Here is an 18,160-nt window from a genome sequence, read left to right as displayed (position 1 = left end):
ATATACAATTTATTATTGACAGCTACCTGAATAAATGGCAATCTATAAACAACTATGTAAAAATTGATGTTTGTCTGTCCGTCATTTACGCATTTCTAAACCGTTCGCCCGATTACAATGACATTTGGTACAGAGATAGATAGATCTTGGAGAAGGAGGTAAGCTACACAAAAGTAAATTATAGAGTTGCTCAAACAACGAATTATTGAGATTCACCGCGGTGGGAATGGAAACTTTTTATTTGTGTTTATAAATGTTAGTTGTAGATTATAATAGCAGTAATAGTACAAATTAGAATTTTTTTATAAGTTTATTGGTTGCCATTGGTCATTCAGGCAGATCAGTACAAGCGTGCATAAAATCGAATTTTCACACATTGCGTATACCAAGGTGGCTGAGTTGCACTTGCTGCAGCGAGTTACACCCAAAAGAAGTTGAACAATCGCAATTTTTTTAAGAGTTGTCGTTTTTATGGGCAACAAAGTGCGCGGGATCAACTAGGTTTTTTTTTGGATTTTATTTTATTTTTAGATATGTATAAGTGTAGGTGGTATTATTAATATATATTTACACAATAAATATGAAAACACTAATAATCAGTATAATATTATGTCAATATATTATCATACATTATTAAACTATGTAGGTATGTTTAATATGGTAAATGATCATTTTCCCTCCAGACCTTTCACCCCACAGACTGTCATCGATTTAGTAGTACATTTCCCTCTCCGATATATTTTTAATACTGACATTTTCCCCCCATTTTTTTTAAAGTTTATTGTTGAATAATAATATAATATTATTCATTATTTAAAATTAAATTATTTAAAAAAATATATATATAAAATATATAAGAAAATTTTCATTTTCATAAATATAATAGATTATAAATGTATATGTTTGGTCAACTTAACTACTTGAAACAAAAAAAATAAGCTTAAAATAAAATATAAATAATATTCAATAAAAATGGCAAAAATTCTGACATAAAAATAATACATTTTGGTAAAAAAAACATTGGTTTCTGATTCTTTTGTTATTTCTAAACACATATTTTTTATTCTTTGTTCATATTTATTTATTTATTTATTTATTTTTTGTTATTAAATCTGTACCAGTTTGGATATTTGACAATTTAATAAATGCTTGCGAATTTGATTTAAGTAGTTAAGTTGATTGAAAATATGCATCTATAATTTATTATATTTATGAAAATATTTGAAAATATTAAACAATAGGCAAAAAAAATATTTCATATTAAATAATAATAATATAATATTATTAAATAGTAAACTAAAAATATATCGGGGGGAAATGTCTTACTACACCAAAAACAGTCCGGGGGGGGGGGGGTGTATGTCTGCGATTCGTTTAACACACAGTCTTAAAAAATATTATTATTTTTTAAATTATAATAAATACATACACATATTATAATACTAGCTGATCCCACGCACTTCGTTTCCCGTAAATATTTAAGTATTTGAACGCGGGGCACACCGGATTTTGAAGTATTATAGTACGAAATATGCCTCTACGGTGAAAAATAACTAATTATGGAAATGAAACATAGATATTTACATTTTAATGTTTTATATAATTATCAGGTCTCATCTGATATTCTGACGTGGGTGACGTTTTGGTAGTTTGTACCAGTGTTGATTACCTATAAGTATTACAGTTTGTAAATGTATAACCGATGTTTGTTCTATTCTAAAAATATATCATAACATTCTTACTTGTCGTACACTCATAGACGCCGTATGATAATATTACGTATTTGCGTATACCACACCATACCGCAGTACCACCCACCTTGTACGAGCTGTACCCATGCTTAAGTACCTACATACTTCGCAGCGGGCCAGGCCGCGTCGTCTGATTCTCGACAGTTTTCGTGGATGAAACTGTTTTTTCGGCCGCCTTTTGCGAATACACCTATACGGCGTAAAGTTACCGTGCAGTGCGACGACATTCCAGCGACACGAATCTCGCGTAAGTATACCTATTTTCACGCCTCATCACTTCCTGTCCGACGAAGCACGTCGACAATAATTATCCCGAGATTAAAAGCCGTGGCGTGGCTGCTGGTGAGGTGCTCATCAATCACCCATATGTTTGTTGTTGCGACTTATGTCGAGAAATCATTGCGATGTTTTTATATACTATCGTTCATAAGGTTTGTAAAACTGAAGTAAAATCGTTCATGAATAATTACTAGTTAAACGTGATCGCCAAGTCCTCAAATGCCGTAAAAAAAAAAAAAAAACATAAACATAGTTTATAATATTATGCTCGACAAAGGCAATCGAGTATGCACGTCGTTAGTTCAGAATGTATAACGAATAAGTGAAACGCACTCATATACCTTGAGATTGTGATAATGTTCCTTGATAATAATAAAATGCGTTCATTTGCTTCTCCTCATCACCTACATAACATGTATGCGATTAATTTGTACTCTCAAATATTGATCTTTATATATTGATGATGTAGGGTGATTTTAATCATGGTCTCTGTCAATGATTTTGTAAAATACGAATACAAATTAAATAAGTAACATATTATAATAATATGAAATATACTATAGACACAAAAGTGCGCGTAGTTCTATCTTATCGAGTAACCACGAGATATTTATAATGAAGTTAAAAAAAAAATATGAAACATTTTGACACAGCAGTGTATACTATATGGATATAAGTGATGTCAATGCGTTTAAATATAGGTCAGTGTTATATCGCGGGAAAAAAAGAATTTATTACAATACGTTTCGGTGGTTTGGGATGTCTGTCTCAGACAGAAGAGACCGAAACGGTGATTTATGGATTCGTACAATATGAATAAGAGTCGAAGCCCGAAGGAAATGGAAACCGAAGTAAATAATAAAATGTAATAATGGAAATGACGAAGTAAACGCGCGGACTGTCGAATGAGATTGTGTGAGTTTCAGTAGGGTAGGATGAAAAAAAAGGAGTTCGAACACGAATATATTCGTAAATGGAAAATAACTGAAATACCTGGGCAGATTATTATATTATAGTATCTGAAATAAACGACCCACGATTCTAAGGGTAAAGTAATTGTTTAACGGGTCAAGGTATCAGTATAAATATAACTATAGGATCAAATTTTTTTTAGAGGGCATCATAATATATTATATTTTAATTTTTTATCAATGTGAACATTTTTTCCTCTCCACTCTAAGTGTATAAAATATTATTTGGAAGTTGCTTTTTCTTATAAGTTATAAACTATAATCAATATGAAATGGGTTAAAAATAATAATATACGTTAAATGTATATTATTGTTTTATACCTACCTATACTTATTTAATCGATAAATTATTTTCTGTATTTCAAGCTAACTATATATTTCCAATCGTATCGTATCGCATCGTCATTCTTTCATAATAATTTATAACATTTCTTTCAATAAACGTCGAGGGGTTGCCAAGTATAAGAAATGATCTTTCCGCGGAGGTTACTCGTTCTTAGCTAATTTTGTATACTCTTAAGTTTAAGAAAACATTTTTCGTGACTTATAATCCAATATATATCTGGGAGAGCCATACAAATATTTGGGGAGAGTATAGCCTTCCAAGACATCACTTTGTTAAGCCTATATCTTATGGACAAATAAAATACGTTCTCCAATAATACAAATATAGGTACAGCATTGTTGGCAATGTAATTTTTATTAATAATAGTTTAGGCAACGTAAAGATACGCAGAGGTATTGCGTATTGTAATCTAGGAAATTTATTTCACAAAATGGTCACTTCAATTCATTCGATGTTTAATATTTATCAGATTAAATTGAGTGATTATTGTTGGTATTATGTACTGTTATCATCGTACAATACATTAATATTGTACTATATTATATTACATAACTCCTAAGGTTATACACAGTTTGTGTTCGGGACAGGCGAGACACATGTTGCTAAAAATCACACGTCTGGGATTTAGTTACATTTGGTGTGTTCCGCCGGCCACATCTCTGAAATAACCACTTTGGACTCGAAGGTCTAAATTAAATTATTTTCCATGAAATATACAACAGTCGAAATAAAATAATGGAAGTATATTTTCCGTCTAGTACCTACCATATTCTCGTGACATAATAACAGAGATGGGAAAACGTAGGAAAAATGAATGGTAAATTCGAAACACACAAAAGTATACGATCGTAAAACGAACTCCAGCCGAATCGTGGTCGGGCTAACCGATTGTAATGAAAATAATAAAAACAATATCATTATTATCTCATATTCCGTATATATATATATATATATATTTATTTTACAAGTATTGTACACTTATACACGCCCGGGGGCTCGTAGTTAATTAATTTAAAAGCAACTACCTACCTATAAATATCGAATCATAATAAACGCAACTACAATATTTAATTCTTCCTCGATTAAATTGTGCTTGGGGAGGAGGGCTTCGGAATATTCCGGACGGGCTTTTAGCGTTAATTGATTTCCCAATATTATGCACGTTTATGAGTAACGTGTATAGTATAACGTTATATAGTTACCTATATTATAATATCGTAATAATTATCATTTGAATAATATTATGTAGTCGTGACGTATAGCCTGTGACGTATGTAGGCCGTGGGGCATATAACTATCGGACTAATATTCTCCATTAGGATAGAAAGCGGACAGAGAGTGGGAGATAGTGGCTCAACTGCATTGTACCTTCTACTCGTACGTCGAACTATACTGGGCGATTTTAAGTTTTAAGCACCTCCGTTTTTTCCTTTAATAGTACATATTTTATTTAAATTCTGTTTTTTAGAATTTTTAAGTTTGCCAAAAAAAATATTTTCATATTCCCGATAGTTTTTGACTTTTGTACTACAAAAACACAAAGGACACTGCGTGGTGATATAAGCTCGTATTTTTCAAATGAGAACCCCCTCCCTCTTTTTTTTTTACTGTAAAACTGTTTAGTGGATGACTTTTTTTGAAAATGTTGGCGGATCTAAATCAAAGCTCTTTGAGTAATTTCTGAGTTATTAGAATGTTTATTCGAAGCATAAAATGATCCTTAAAAATAGTTTTACAAAAATTTAAAGTATATGCAATATTAGATGCAGTATTAATATTATACTTGGACAATTTTACAAACTATTTATAGTGATAAATCAATAGTAAAAACTAACATTTCCAAATCATCTAAGCGCCCATATCTTCTAAACCTAACCTACCGTAGGATATAGACTATTATGGTCCTTGGTATACAATTATACAAATTAATAACAGAAAAATATTCTAAGCAACGATAATAACGGGCGAAGTAGTTCATATACTTCAGTATATTCTTACAAGGAACCTGTAAATAATGTAAGTGACATATGCATATAAATATATGTTGGTGTGTGTCCGACTCCTCGTCGATTGATGAAGCTGATGATGACAATCGTTTTTTGAATTTTGACATTCCACCACTATTTATGAAAATATAAACTCTCCATAAACAACAACGGGAATTCGGTTTGACTTTGAATCGAACGGCACGATGGGTGACGGCTGCGTTTTCATCAGATCCACTGACCCTCCAGAATCGGACCGACGGTCGACGACCAAAATTATCGAGGTTACCGGATTGCGAGCATTCCAAATATATACGATGTGGACCACAGTTGATAAATTTATACCACATAGATGGTTCGTGCTAAACTTTTGGACATGTCACGATAGACATCGTAGCTGTGATAGTTCATTAATGCCTTGGGCCACAAGGCCACATCAACCGTTTTCTTTATACATCCACCACTCCACGGACGTCTGATTTTCAACGACTCCTCAATACTATTTTTATTATTATTTTTTTTTTTTTATTATTATTATTCAAGTAGATAATTGGCCCCACTGAACATATTCGTGTGCCCAATTATATAATATTATATACGTTTCTATGCCTATAAACTACCATACGATATCGAAATAAATATTGATCAGTGTACAGTAGATACAAATTACGGAATGGGTAAAATACAAGTGTTTATTGTCAATTTTTGTATTATACCTATAGGTATTATTTGCAAATTATATACACTATTCAGTTATATATTATATAATAGGTGCATTGTATACTATATTATAATACTAATTACTTGCTTTCCCATCTGACTGACGTTGTCCATGCCAGATTTGCTTTTTTTATTAATGTATATATGTAAAAAAATGTATAATATGTAACCAATGGCAACTATTTAAATAAACAAAAAAAAATATTTTTTTTTTGAGCTGAATAAAAATTATCTTTTCTATTTTCTATTCTTATCTCCTAAATGCACCCATTACATTCACTTTTCTATCATAAAAGAAGATGCTGATGTCAAAAATCTGAGCTTTTTTGCTACCCAAAATATTGACGACAGAAAATAAAATACACACATATCATTGTATACATACAATACATTTATTCACTACGCTCAGAATCTAAAAGGTACAAACAATGGTTTATAATAGTTTAAATACAATTTTTCAGTTAAAATTCGATAATATTTATTAAATATATAGATATTTTAATTTATTTTTCAATATTAAAATTAAACATAAACGTGTTGTGCACGTCGTTTAAAAAAATAAATATATTTATGTCTGGGTGACAGGGGTATAATTTGGGCGCCGAGCGCAGATATCTAATATCATTGCTTTTAACTGAATGTTGATCTCATCCGGCCATGATGTTATGTACTTACAGCCTCGGCACAATCGTATTAAGAAAACTATTTATTTTTGCCAGTTTTATTTCTCTGAAACACGGTGAATAATAAAACTGTCCCGCATATGTACATTTCAAATTTTTATAAAAAATATGTACGGTTAAATTCGGCTTGGGTCTATATACCGTATATATATATATATAAAGTAGTTAATACATAAATATTTTAAAGCTCATCGCATATAGCATCCGCACGGTGGTTGTCGCGCCAGGTGGTGGATACCTATATATATTATATATATATACCTATCTAAAATCGAAAGCCTCGCGGTGACAAACTTCCATCTATTAATATAATAGCACGGCAGCACGGCTCGTCACGCCATTTCGGCTCGACGGACCGGCGAAACTCATCGATCGTCCTTGCCTGTTCGAACGCATCGTGTGTTCCGGTCGTTATACCTGCGGCCGGACGTCCGACTGCGTCGCGGGTCGGACGATATAACTTCCCGACGCTTAGAGCAATGCGCTTTCGCCGAACAAATACAACAGGACCGTTTGCGCGGATATATTATTATCGTTGCCGGACCTAAATGGCTGGAACGGAAACGTGTATTATCATCGTGCGGTGAATCGACCGACGATTATCCGTTGTCAAAAAAAAATAAATAAAAATAAACGATAAACACAAACGCGTTGATCTCTGCAATAGCTATAGTCGTGGATATTATATTATAACCGTGTAGGCGGTCAATCGATTAAATTCGTATTTTTGGTTAACAAAGCTCTAAATTCAAGTCACTCGCGGACACAAAAATATGTACCTACATATTATTGTTTATGTATAAATACGATTTATACTTTATGTACAGTAATATCGACATAATAAGTAGTTTGAAATAACACGTCGAAAATAAAATTGTTCACATGTTTATTAGATGGATACTCGTACAATTTAAAAAAGGCATATAGGTACTTAAATAAATGGAAAATAATAGTCTTCATATTGTATCAAATGCTATAGGTAACTACATTTAATATATTATTATACTGTAGGAAGGTATTTGTAAAAATTCTATTTAAAAGTAAGTATTCAATAACACATCGTTAGGTAGGAGATATATTATTATAAAATTATTCTAATAACATTTCTCTCAGAATAAAAACAATAATGATATTAGTGATACCATATCTTTATGTTATAAGTGGTTGACTTATAACTAGGTACATAATATTATATTGTTAGGTACTGTTTTCATTGTTTATATATTTTTTTATTTGTAATCTATCTGTAATTTTTGCGTGCAAGTAATATTGACAAACATCACTTCCCCCTCTTCACAAACCATATAATAAATTCATGGTTACGTCACCGTTTCGAACCATTATCACGCCATGTTTAAACATTTATTTTTTATTTTTTTTTAGCTTCTATACTATATTGTACTAAATTCTAAGAATTCTTAAAAACATTTTATAATATTCGTAGCATAATAGTATTTGGGGGGGGGGGGATTAAGTCTGTTGCGCAGATAACATAATGCTGTATTCGCATCGATACACGTACGCCGACTATACCCCCCGGACATGGTGGAAATGTGGAATACGACCTGGACCGGCGTTGTACCCACCTATAAATTACAATCGATGCCATGATATCGTTATGAATTTGATTATATACTGTAGTAATTTTCGCCACCGTTCCGCTGTCCATATAGTAATATCATAAACGTATATTATAATGATTATAATACAAGCGAACTGGGAGCCGCCGCCACGATTTTCTTGATGGGATACCATTCGGATTGCAGTTTGACAGACAGTGTAATCCTCCCGTGTTCGCGAGGGTTCGGCTATCAATCTCTTCACTCGTTGCATCTCCGCCAATTTGTCCCGTTTCCGTCAGGTAACCTGTCGACGGTAACGACGCGATTTCACTACAAACTACAAAGGCGATCCCTATCCATCAGGATTAAGAACACCGCCGTTTTCGTCTATTAGATCTTGATTGCGAAACGAAAAAAATCGTCGATCGTCAATTTCCCAACGAGCGTCTCGGACAAAGGTTTATGTTTTACCTCAAGCGAGACGGACGTGTGTAACCATATCTATTGCGTGGGCGTGGGCGTGTCCAAAGTCCAGACATATTACGCAGAGGCTGCAGCCTGGCGCGTACCCAGGAGGGCTAAGGGGATTTAACCCCATTTGTCTGGACGATTTTTGATATTCTCAAATTAATCTATCGTGATTTCAATTAATTAGGTACCTATACTTGCCTACCTAATAAGTAAACATGAACAAAAAAAAACATTTTGCCCCAATGAATATATTTTAAGAACCAAAATTCAAGCCATACAATATTAATAATAACTATCAATTATTATAAACCAGTATATATTATGTATATTTTAGTATAATTTTAAAACAAATAGCAAACGTATACTTCTAACATTGGGCATACAGCATATTATTTAAGACTCATTAAGAAAACGTGAATTCTGCAGATGTATAAATCCAAATTAAATACCTGTTGATGCTCGGTATTATAGGAAGGAATGATGGAATCTGTGAATTGGCCATTTGGCCATTAAAATGTTCTAAAACGATTTATGCGGATGTATATATATATAATAAAGATAAAATTATAATATATAATATAATATGTACATCGTACATCAATGTATAATAATATACTAATATACAATAAACTAATATTATATTATTTTTATTTATTGAGTTAAGCCCGGCAACTGTGGCCATTAGCTGTATTTGTTTGTAGGGAGGTGGAACGGTTGTGGTTGGAACATGTTTTGTATGTGTGACAAGGATTTATCGCTGAAAATCCCGGGTGGTCACCCATCCAAGGGTTAGCAACACCGGCCGATGCGTACACTCGGAGCGTTTCCGCAGTTTAGTGTACGGACCGCGCCATAACAGTATAATATTACTATATCGGAATATTGGATAATAATATATTATAATTACACGAAAACTTTTCGACGAAACAAAGACATGTTTTAAAAAAACAATGACACGATACATGTATAATAGGTTTATCATCATATTATACGTATAATATAATATTATATAGTATAAAACACAGTCCATATTATAATCTGAAATAAACGAAGGTTAGGTTATTCAATACGTCATGTAAGGGTTGTACGATGATACTATTGATACTAAAGCTTATAACAGTTATTTCGATTATTATATTATATTATTATACCGGAAAGTAGAGTAGGTACGAAATTTGAGATTAATGCATCAAGTATTTAGGTGCCTACCCCATTTGATGTATACAATTACTATACGTACTATAGATATAATGGAAAGCCACATTATAGCTCACGTTATTATTATTATTACTTTTATTATTATTACTTTTATTATTATTACTTTTATTGATCTCTAAACTCAGCTCCTATGGCCATTAGATAGTTATGACAATTATGTTGTTTACAAGTTTACAAACCTACGTCCTACAGAACGCATGCGCAGGTACTGCACAGTACGGATAAGACAATGAGATTTTATTTTTAAAACTAATTCCCGACGCTAATTGTATTTTATTTAAAATTTTGTTGTACATGTTTCAAGTTTGTTGATTTTAAAAATTTTCTCATTGTCTTCCATATCAGATCCCGGTGCTGTGTCAAAATTCCCTTCCGCTGCTATATCCCGAGTCGATCCTTTTTGTATTTTATTTGCGAGCCGTTACAATCAGTTTCATCGTTAGTCCAACACCGCAAACTTCACAGACAGAAGAAGATTCCATCCCTTAATATTTTATTTTTTTGTTTATCGAAACTCACAATACAAAATAAATTTTAGAATCGTTATTATTTCGTGTTTCTTACTACCTAACCCGAAAATGCTACCTATGGATAATACTTGATTTAGCTAATTTATGTAAATATTTTAATAGTTAAAATTCTATGAATCATTCAATTATAGTTGTGTGTAAGTTTGAAATTGTACTTACCTAGGTGTGGATACACGCAAGACCCAATATATATATATTACCTAGTATATAGGTCATGGGTAATGTTGACGGAGCCTGGTGGTGACAAACACACAAGCTCCTCCTAAATATCAAAGAAGCCTCCTCAAAAGTCACACTGTCCTTATTATAAAAATGGACGCTTGCAATATGTATTTATTACTAAATATTTATAAAATATGCCATACCTAATTATTTATAGAACGTATTAATTATAATAATCAAACCTCACCCATAATAATATTATGAGCGTTGAGACTTAACTGTTCATGCCAGTTTCAATTACTTTGTCCTATTTTTTTTTTTTTTTTACTATAAATTATATATTATATGATTCATGTTAATATTATTAAAGCTTATGAAAAAATATTCATTCAAATTTCACATGAACCAAATTCAAAATCTTTTGGATATTTGATAAATTATAAGTAACGAACACGCAGCGTATAGTCAAAAATATTTACTGATATACTTTATGTTCCGACGTTTAGAAATTCCGACTACTTACAGGTATAGCGGTAACCCACCTACAGGGAAGTGATAAAATACTGTATTTTCACCCTAGTAAACGGTTTTATCAATTTATTGAACATTGATTGTAATATTTTACTATACCTACTTAACATCTAACAAAGCACGTTTATGATTAAAGTAATAATAATAAAAAAAAATGTGTCGTGAAATTAAGTCCGCAATAGTAATAAAATACAATTAATCATCATAAAGTGCGAATTAATATTTGTTCTTTTTTAAATTTTTTATCAGTTTTAATAATAGCGTTGTGTATAATATAACAATATTATGGCTTCAAGCCTTCAACCGAGAAATCTGGAGGAAAGGTATACGATAGTAAGAACTTCATTTCTCATGTCATCAACCTATCTATTATTATAATACGTGGGTATTGGGTACCTACTATAATTTTGTCCATGCGACGCAAATAGATGTTATCCGGGGGGGGGGGGGGGGGAATAATATAAATAAACGCAGTGGGTAGACGAAAATCCCACTTAGGATCAAATTATTTTAAAGATCGATAGTTTCGGCAGGCATATTATGTTTGGGTAGTGCGTACTTCAATGTGCGATATAGCGTTTCTAATCATTTTACAATAGTAATATTAAAAAAAAAAAGGTTGTTCGTAAAATATTCGTTGAAATCGCCAACACAGTAATATGATTGAAATAATCGGAATTTGGTTTCCCGCATAAGTGCGTGTGGTCAATAAAATTACTCTACGCTGGGTTAACCCAGTTTGCCGGGTCGCTATAATATTATATATTATAATACGTATTTGGCAATATTCATACGCGAATGCTAATACAATATCTTCAAGTCGAGTTTTCCACTGAAAATAATAAGAATGCAAAATATGTACACAACATGATTTTAGGAATAAACTTTTGCTCGTGGAATCGAGTACAACTTTTCAATTTGAAAAATAAATAAATGGCTATAAACTTTAAATACGCATATGTATAGCAAAAGTTGTAACCTACCCACTACATATAATACACAATTATTGTATATGAATTTAAACAGGGATATGACGGATGGGGTAGATACATAACAACGAAATTCGGAGGTAAAATAATTGATTTTGATGACAGCTTTTAACCAACGTTAAAATCTAAAAGTATTCGTTGAAGTTTTTTCAATGCTAATTCATAAAAATAATGAATCGTAACCTAACCTGGCTGGTATAAAAAAATCACCATTCGTAAATTATTTCATACCATATAATTTCAGTATAGTTTAAAAAATATATGTATATTTCATCAAATCAAATTATACTCATAAATATAATAGTATAAACAATTCTTAACTTAAAGATAAAATTGTTCAAAGTAGGTAGGTATGACAATAATGTTGAAAACATTTTATACATTTCAAATGATTTAAATGATTAGTGATTTGATATAGGTGTACCTAGGTGTATGTTTATTGGGAATAAAATACACAACTTTTGATTATACTTTAAAATGCAATATCAATGCTCAAATCACGTGATTTTATTCAAAAATAGAAGCCATCACATACTTAATCAAGTTCACTGGTGTATTAATATCAAACCAAAGTATTAATTTTGATAATATTATTTGAGTAGCTATTGGGTACCTATTCAGATACATATTGCCTGATGATTTGTAAAGTCAAGCCATTAAATGGGTATAGATTTGGGTATACCTTCTTATCATTTATCAAATGTAATTGAACTTTTTTGTGATGATAACAGCGAAGTATAAAATATGCGGTGTTGGTGAGTTGCGGCCCGATCCCTAAATAACGCACGAATTGCGGCCCGTGTTTATGAAACAGACGTGCGAGTTGCGGCCCGTGTTTATAAAACAGACGTATGAGTTGCGGCCACATTTTACATTTTATTTAAATTTGTTTTTTGTTGTAAAAATGGCAAAAATGGCAAAATGTATGGTAATTTATGGTAAAATTAATTTTAATATTTATGTAAAATATGTAAAAATGTAAAAAATATTTATTGGTTGGGCAAAAACTTAAAACTTAATGATTTGACGAAATCAAACTGCTCTATTTCTTTTTGTGCTAGCTTTGTCATCTGTTGTCTTATAAATGCTTCTTTTTCACATATTTTCTTCGTTTTTATTCCATTGCTTCTACATTTGATATACGTTTCTGATTGAATTTCTACTAACACATCAATAAAATTATAGATGTTAGGATGACTAGAGTAGAACGATGAATTTAGGTGTGAATGAAAACTTTCACAGCCGTTAGTGGTACGGTTACAGCTAGCAGAGAACTGTGCCCAAATATTTGGGGGAAACATAGCATCCGGGGATATATAGTTTTCGAAAACATAGTCGGTAAATTGTACAACCCGATCATCTTTAGCGGGCAGTATTGCTAAAAAGTCATCCGTGAAACAATCAATGACGTTGTCAGAGTCCAAAAATGGCAAACCAAAAAAAAATTTTAAAAAATAACTTTCATCTGTATTTGTGTTATACATTTTCGTGAGTCCTAAACTTTGAATTTTCCTCCACCAACTTTGCCCTAGGTGAAATCGACATCCACTTATTTTAGCATTAGGGAAGACTTCCGCTACAGCACTGTGGATAGCTTGTTCAAAATCTATAACAACTTCAGTAGGAGAGCACGTTAGACCAATGGACATGGAATGGCAAATTAAATGTTGAAATGCACACTTGTACGTGGTATTACACTTGTCGGGTAGTAAAAAAAAACACTAGAGGTAAATATACGTCATTTTTTAGGCCATGGATGGTAAAAAGTTGATAAAAGTGTTTAGGGCAGCTTTTGAAAGTTCCATCTACGTAAAATTTATTTACATCGCACAGCACTTTTATGTTTTGTATAGTAGAAAAACCAATTATACAATTTTCTTTGTCGTTGATAAACAAAAATGGCTCACCTATATTAGTTTTGATATTCATAGACTATAAAGCAGCATGTAATTCTTTAATGCATTTTGGCAGAGGGGGGTGTACAAATGAACGGGCACGATGAACATTGTGTCTAATTAATGATAAATCATTCGTTGTCAAAGTCGATATATCGCCTTTCTTCAATTCTGAACGAATTAATTTTGAAGGTTTGCAAGAAATGTCTTCTATGGCTTTTCTTTTCAGAGAATTACTTAATATTTGCCTATTCAGGACTTTTTCGTCGTTTTTATTGTGGTTATGATTAGTATTACTGTCAACTATTTTATTTAAAGGAGATAATTTTAAAAAGCACTTACAACTTTTGACACTGCAAGGCCACCTCTGTACATCGTGTTTTAGTGTTTTGTGGAAACGAAATTTGTAGCCTTCGTAGAGAATAATTGGTTTTGATTTTTCACTATTTACGAACTCCATCACGCACTTATAATAAACTGTATAACACACTCAAGTGGTGAACAGACTAATATGTACACAGTAATATTTTTCGTTTGAACTATTGACGTTATGGTATCTACTTTAGATAAGATACTGCCGATACTGCCGATACTGCCGGCACAAAATTGAAAATAAATAAATTTCCCGGGCCGCAATTAACTTATTGATAAAATATGACCGGGCCGCAATTCACCGATCTTCAACACGTAAATGACATGTCGGGCCGCAACTCACCTATAGCCAAAATATGTTTACAGACATAAAAATCTATTTAGGTTTCAAATTTTAAATTTTCAAAACTAATTTACTACCTAGGTGGTACGTACCATACATATATTATTTTATAACATAGCGTGTTTTCTGTCATTAAAAACTAAAAACAAAATATATTAATATTTTTTATTTAAATGCTTAAATGTATTTGTTATAATAACTGTTCAGTCATATTGTATTATTATTTAAAATAATTGGAGCAGGAGCACTGATGAAAAATATTTGTGTATCAAATATAGCTGTTACCTCGCACCAGTTACCTTATACCTATAACAGTATTATAGGTACTTACACTGTACAATGAACACGGGAAAATATTATAATTTAAACGTTATGAAATCGTTCCCTGTAAAATAAGTACCCTGCAGGGCCACACCGTACATGATATTATCTTTCAAAACAAACAAACACAATTATTGCTACTTATCTACTTGTTCGGTGGCTTTACATGCCATAATGGTCCATGATGTGTGGGCCCTAGTGATGTTTGAAGAAAGTTTTTCTCACAAGTGTCGTCGGGGCCAAGCGTGTATCGCAGTCACCTATATATTAATATGGCTATAATATAGTAATATTATCCAACTCTAATAATATATTATACAAACGAGCCGTATTATATTTTTCGTGTGCATTGTATGGCATATATAATATATTATCTAATGTACGCTTTCGGTTAGAACAAAAACGAAATGACTGTCGGTAAAATTGTTTTTATAAGGCGCATGCCAAAGCAATAGGTTTACCGCGTCAAGATTACGGTCAGATAGAAAAATGACTGATAGACTTGTCAAAATAATTTTTCTACTATGTAATCAACTAACTATTGACCTGTCGGCTGCCCTAACTGTGTATATTTAGGTATGTAATAATAACCCACGTTTGTCGGACATAAGTAATAATATAAAAGAATAATGAAGATAATTTTAATTTTATCTGAGATCAAAAATGTGTTTTTAAAGTAGGTATATACCTATACTGGCTACTGCATAGGAGCCTTTTTTTTATAGTACAGAACCTACTACAAAAATTATCCTTGATGTATAGGCATGTAAAATTTTCTAAATATTTGATAAGTTACTTTGAAGTAATTTTAAGCATACATTGGTTATTTGTAAGTTCAGCCGTTTTAAATCATCCACAAAAGCTTATGTTTTATAATTTCCAAGTTTAAAATATACTGTGCGCAATTTATAAGCATCAATTCAACATTTGTAAGTAACCCCTCCCAACAACCCTAAACAATTAATACAGCCATGATTCTTAAGGGGATTCGATACCGTGATTTTCCGTTTTTGTCTAACACACGCGCGAAATAGTATTTTAATGTGATATAAAATATAATAATTAATTATGATGTGGCCTGCATATTATAATGGGGTTTGAGATGACGCAATACTTCAAAACTTATACATATATACATATATATATATATACATACATTATACATAGACGTACACGCACGTGTGCAAAGACGCACAGGCGTTCTACAAAACAAATAAGATAGACAAAATAAGACAAAACAGAAGTTATGCTGTTGGTGATACTTGGCCAATTGGGTACCCAACGTATGCTACACCGTTAATAACACATAATATAGTACGTTTACGAGCTCATTAATATTGTGACCACTGACCCCATAACGACCGATATCCATCAACATTAGAAGGGTTGATACTAAAACTGTCCTATAAAAAGATCGAACAAAATCAAAACATTAGCCAGTCTCATGATAAAAATCTCGAGACTCGTCCACGACACTATACACGCCAGTATACCTATATATACGCACTTCGATAAATTGTTGTCGTCTAAACGGGTACGACTTGTTCACACTTGTACACCATATTATTCGGGTATGGTCATGCGATTAACTCCATCTTGAATTTGTTATTTTGCTAACCACATTTTCTCGTTAATTATTTCGTTCTACCAATCCCCTACTGCCATCCATCTCGTTATACTTATTCATTTTTCAAACTAAAAGTACGTCGACTATATATTTCGGAGTTTCATCAAATAAGGATCGTATTTGTTAATTATTATACATATATAGGGACCCGAGGGCTGTGCGTATATACTTTTCTAAAACCAAATTAAAATTCTCACAAGTAAAATATCATGTTTTAGGTGAATCTTTTTTGTCAAAATCGACAGAATTTCATTTCATACTTATTAGTTGTTTATATTTTTCGATCAATAAAATACTCGGTATTTTTGTATAAACATTTTTGAAAAAATTCCAGTTTGTGAATTTAAAAATTAGAAGTTAATTAGCGTTAACAAAAATACAAAATACGAATACAATATATATACGACGTTGAACAAATAGGGAAAATATAATATTTAGGAAATAAAATATTGGATCGGTTATCGGTTTTACATCGAAATATCGGATATCGGGAAAAAGTATTACTCATCGGCCCAGCCCTAATTATTTCATACGAACATTTTTAAGAGTGTGAATGAAATATTATAATATTCAATTGTATATAATATATAAATATATTATAGCTATAATATAAAATACGACTGTGATATGCAATATGTTTTTTTTTTTAATTTTCTTTGTGGGCTTTAAAATATACGTGTTTTCATTTAAATATTATTGACCATCGAGTTCATCAATCGGCAACAAATCTAATTTAATATTTTATAAAATTGTACTCTGAAGTTAATATTACGTTTCAAATGTTTTTAATATTTAATGGTTGTGTATAGGTGTCATACGACGAATTTCTTTTATCGAGTACCTATTAACAGTGTGTCCATATCGTCTGCGCTAATTGTTATTTTTTTTTAAAAAGTTAAATTCATTTGTGGTCGGTTTACGAGTCTTTCGGGTAGACGGCCACCTAGTACGCCAGTCCAGACATTCCGATCGCGTACTTGTACATGATCGGTGGCCGGAGGACGGTCTTGACCGGCCGCCGAGGCGAACGGCGCGCGCCAGCTGCAGTCACCGGCCACCCGGCGGATAACGGTGCGGGGCGGCATCTTCAACCACTTGACCGCCGCCAGAGCCACTACCGCGGTATCCGTCTCCGTCGGAGTTGTCGGACGACGATGAGGCCGAGGACGACGAGGACGACGACACGCTTTCGGAGCGCGAGCAGCTGAGAACGTCTTCCGATGTGCAGTCGCCGGGATCGTCATCGCTCGAGCTAGAGCCTCCTCCACCGCCACTGCATGAGTGACCGACGTCGGTCACTCATGATACGCGTCGTTTTTGCACTAATGTCGTCGCACACGTCGCCCGCGGTCCGTGGTATGGGCCGTGCGCGGCAGACTCGCGGGCGCGAATGGTCGCTGACGG

The 18,160-nt window shown here is 32.6% G+C and overlaps 1 protein-coding gene across 1 annotated transcript in view; it reads right to left on the bottom strand.

Moving 5' to 3' along the window:
- The window catches only part of LOC132943655 (uncharacterized), a 40,152-nt gene extending 26,305 nt beyond the window's left edge, over positions 1-13,847 (bottom strand). The window contains exon 1 of the mRNA XM_061012675.1: positions 13,237-13,847. Coding sequence (XP_060868658.1) covers positions 13,237-13,847 — 611 coding nt within the window. The remainder of the gene's footprint in view (positions 1-13,236) is intronic.
- Between the last annotated feature and the right edge of the window lie 4,313 nt (positions 13,848-18,160).

The sequence above is a fragment of the Metopolophium dirhodum genome, chromosome 4 (assembly GCF_019925205.1).
Source record: "Metopolophium dirhodum isolate CAU chromosome 4, ASM1992520v1, whole genome shotgun sequence".
Classification (NCBI taxonomy): Eukaryota; Metazoa; Arthropoda; class Insecta; order Hemiptera; family Aphididae; genus Metopolophium; species Metopolophium dirhodum.
The sequence above is the reverse complement of the archived record's forward strand: the minus strand, read 5'-3'. Positions and strand labels throughout refer to the sequence as shown.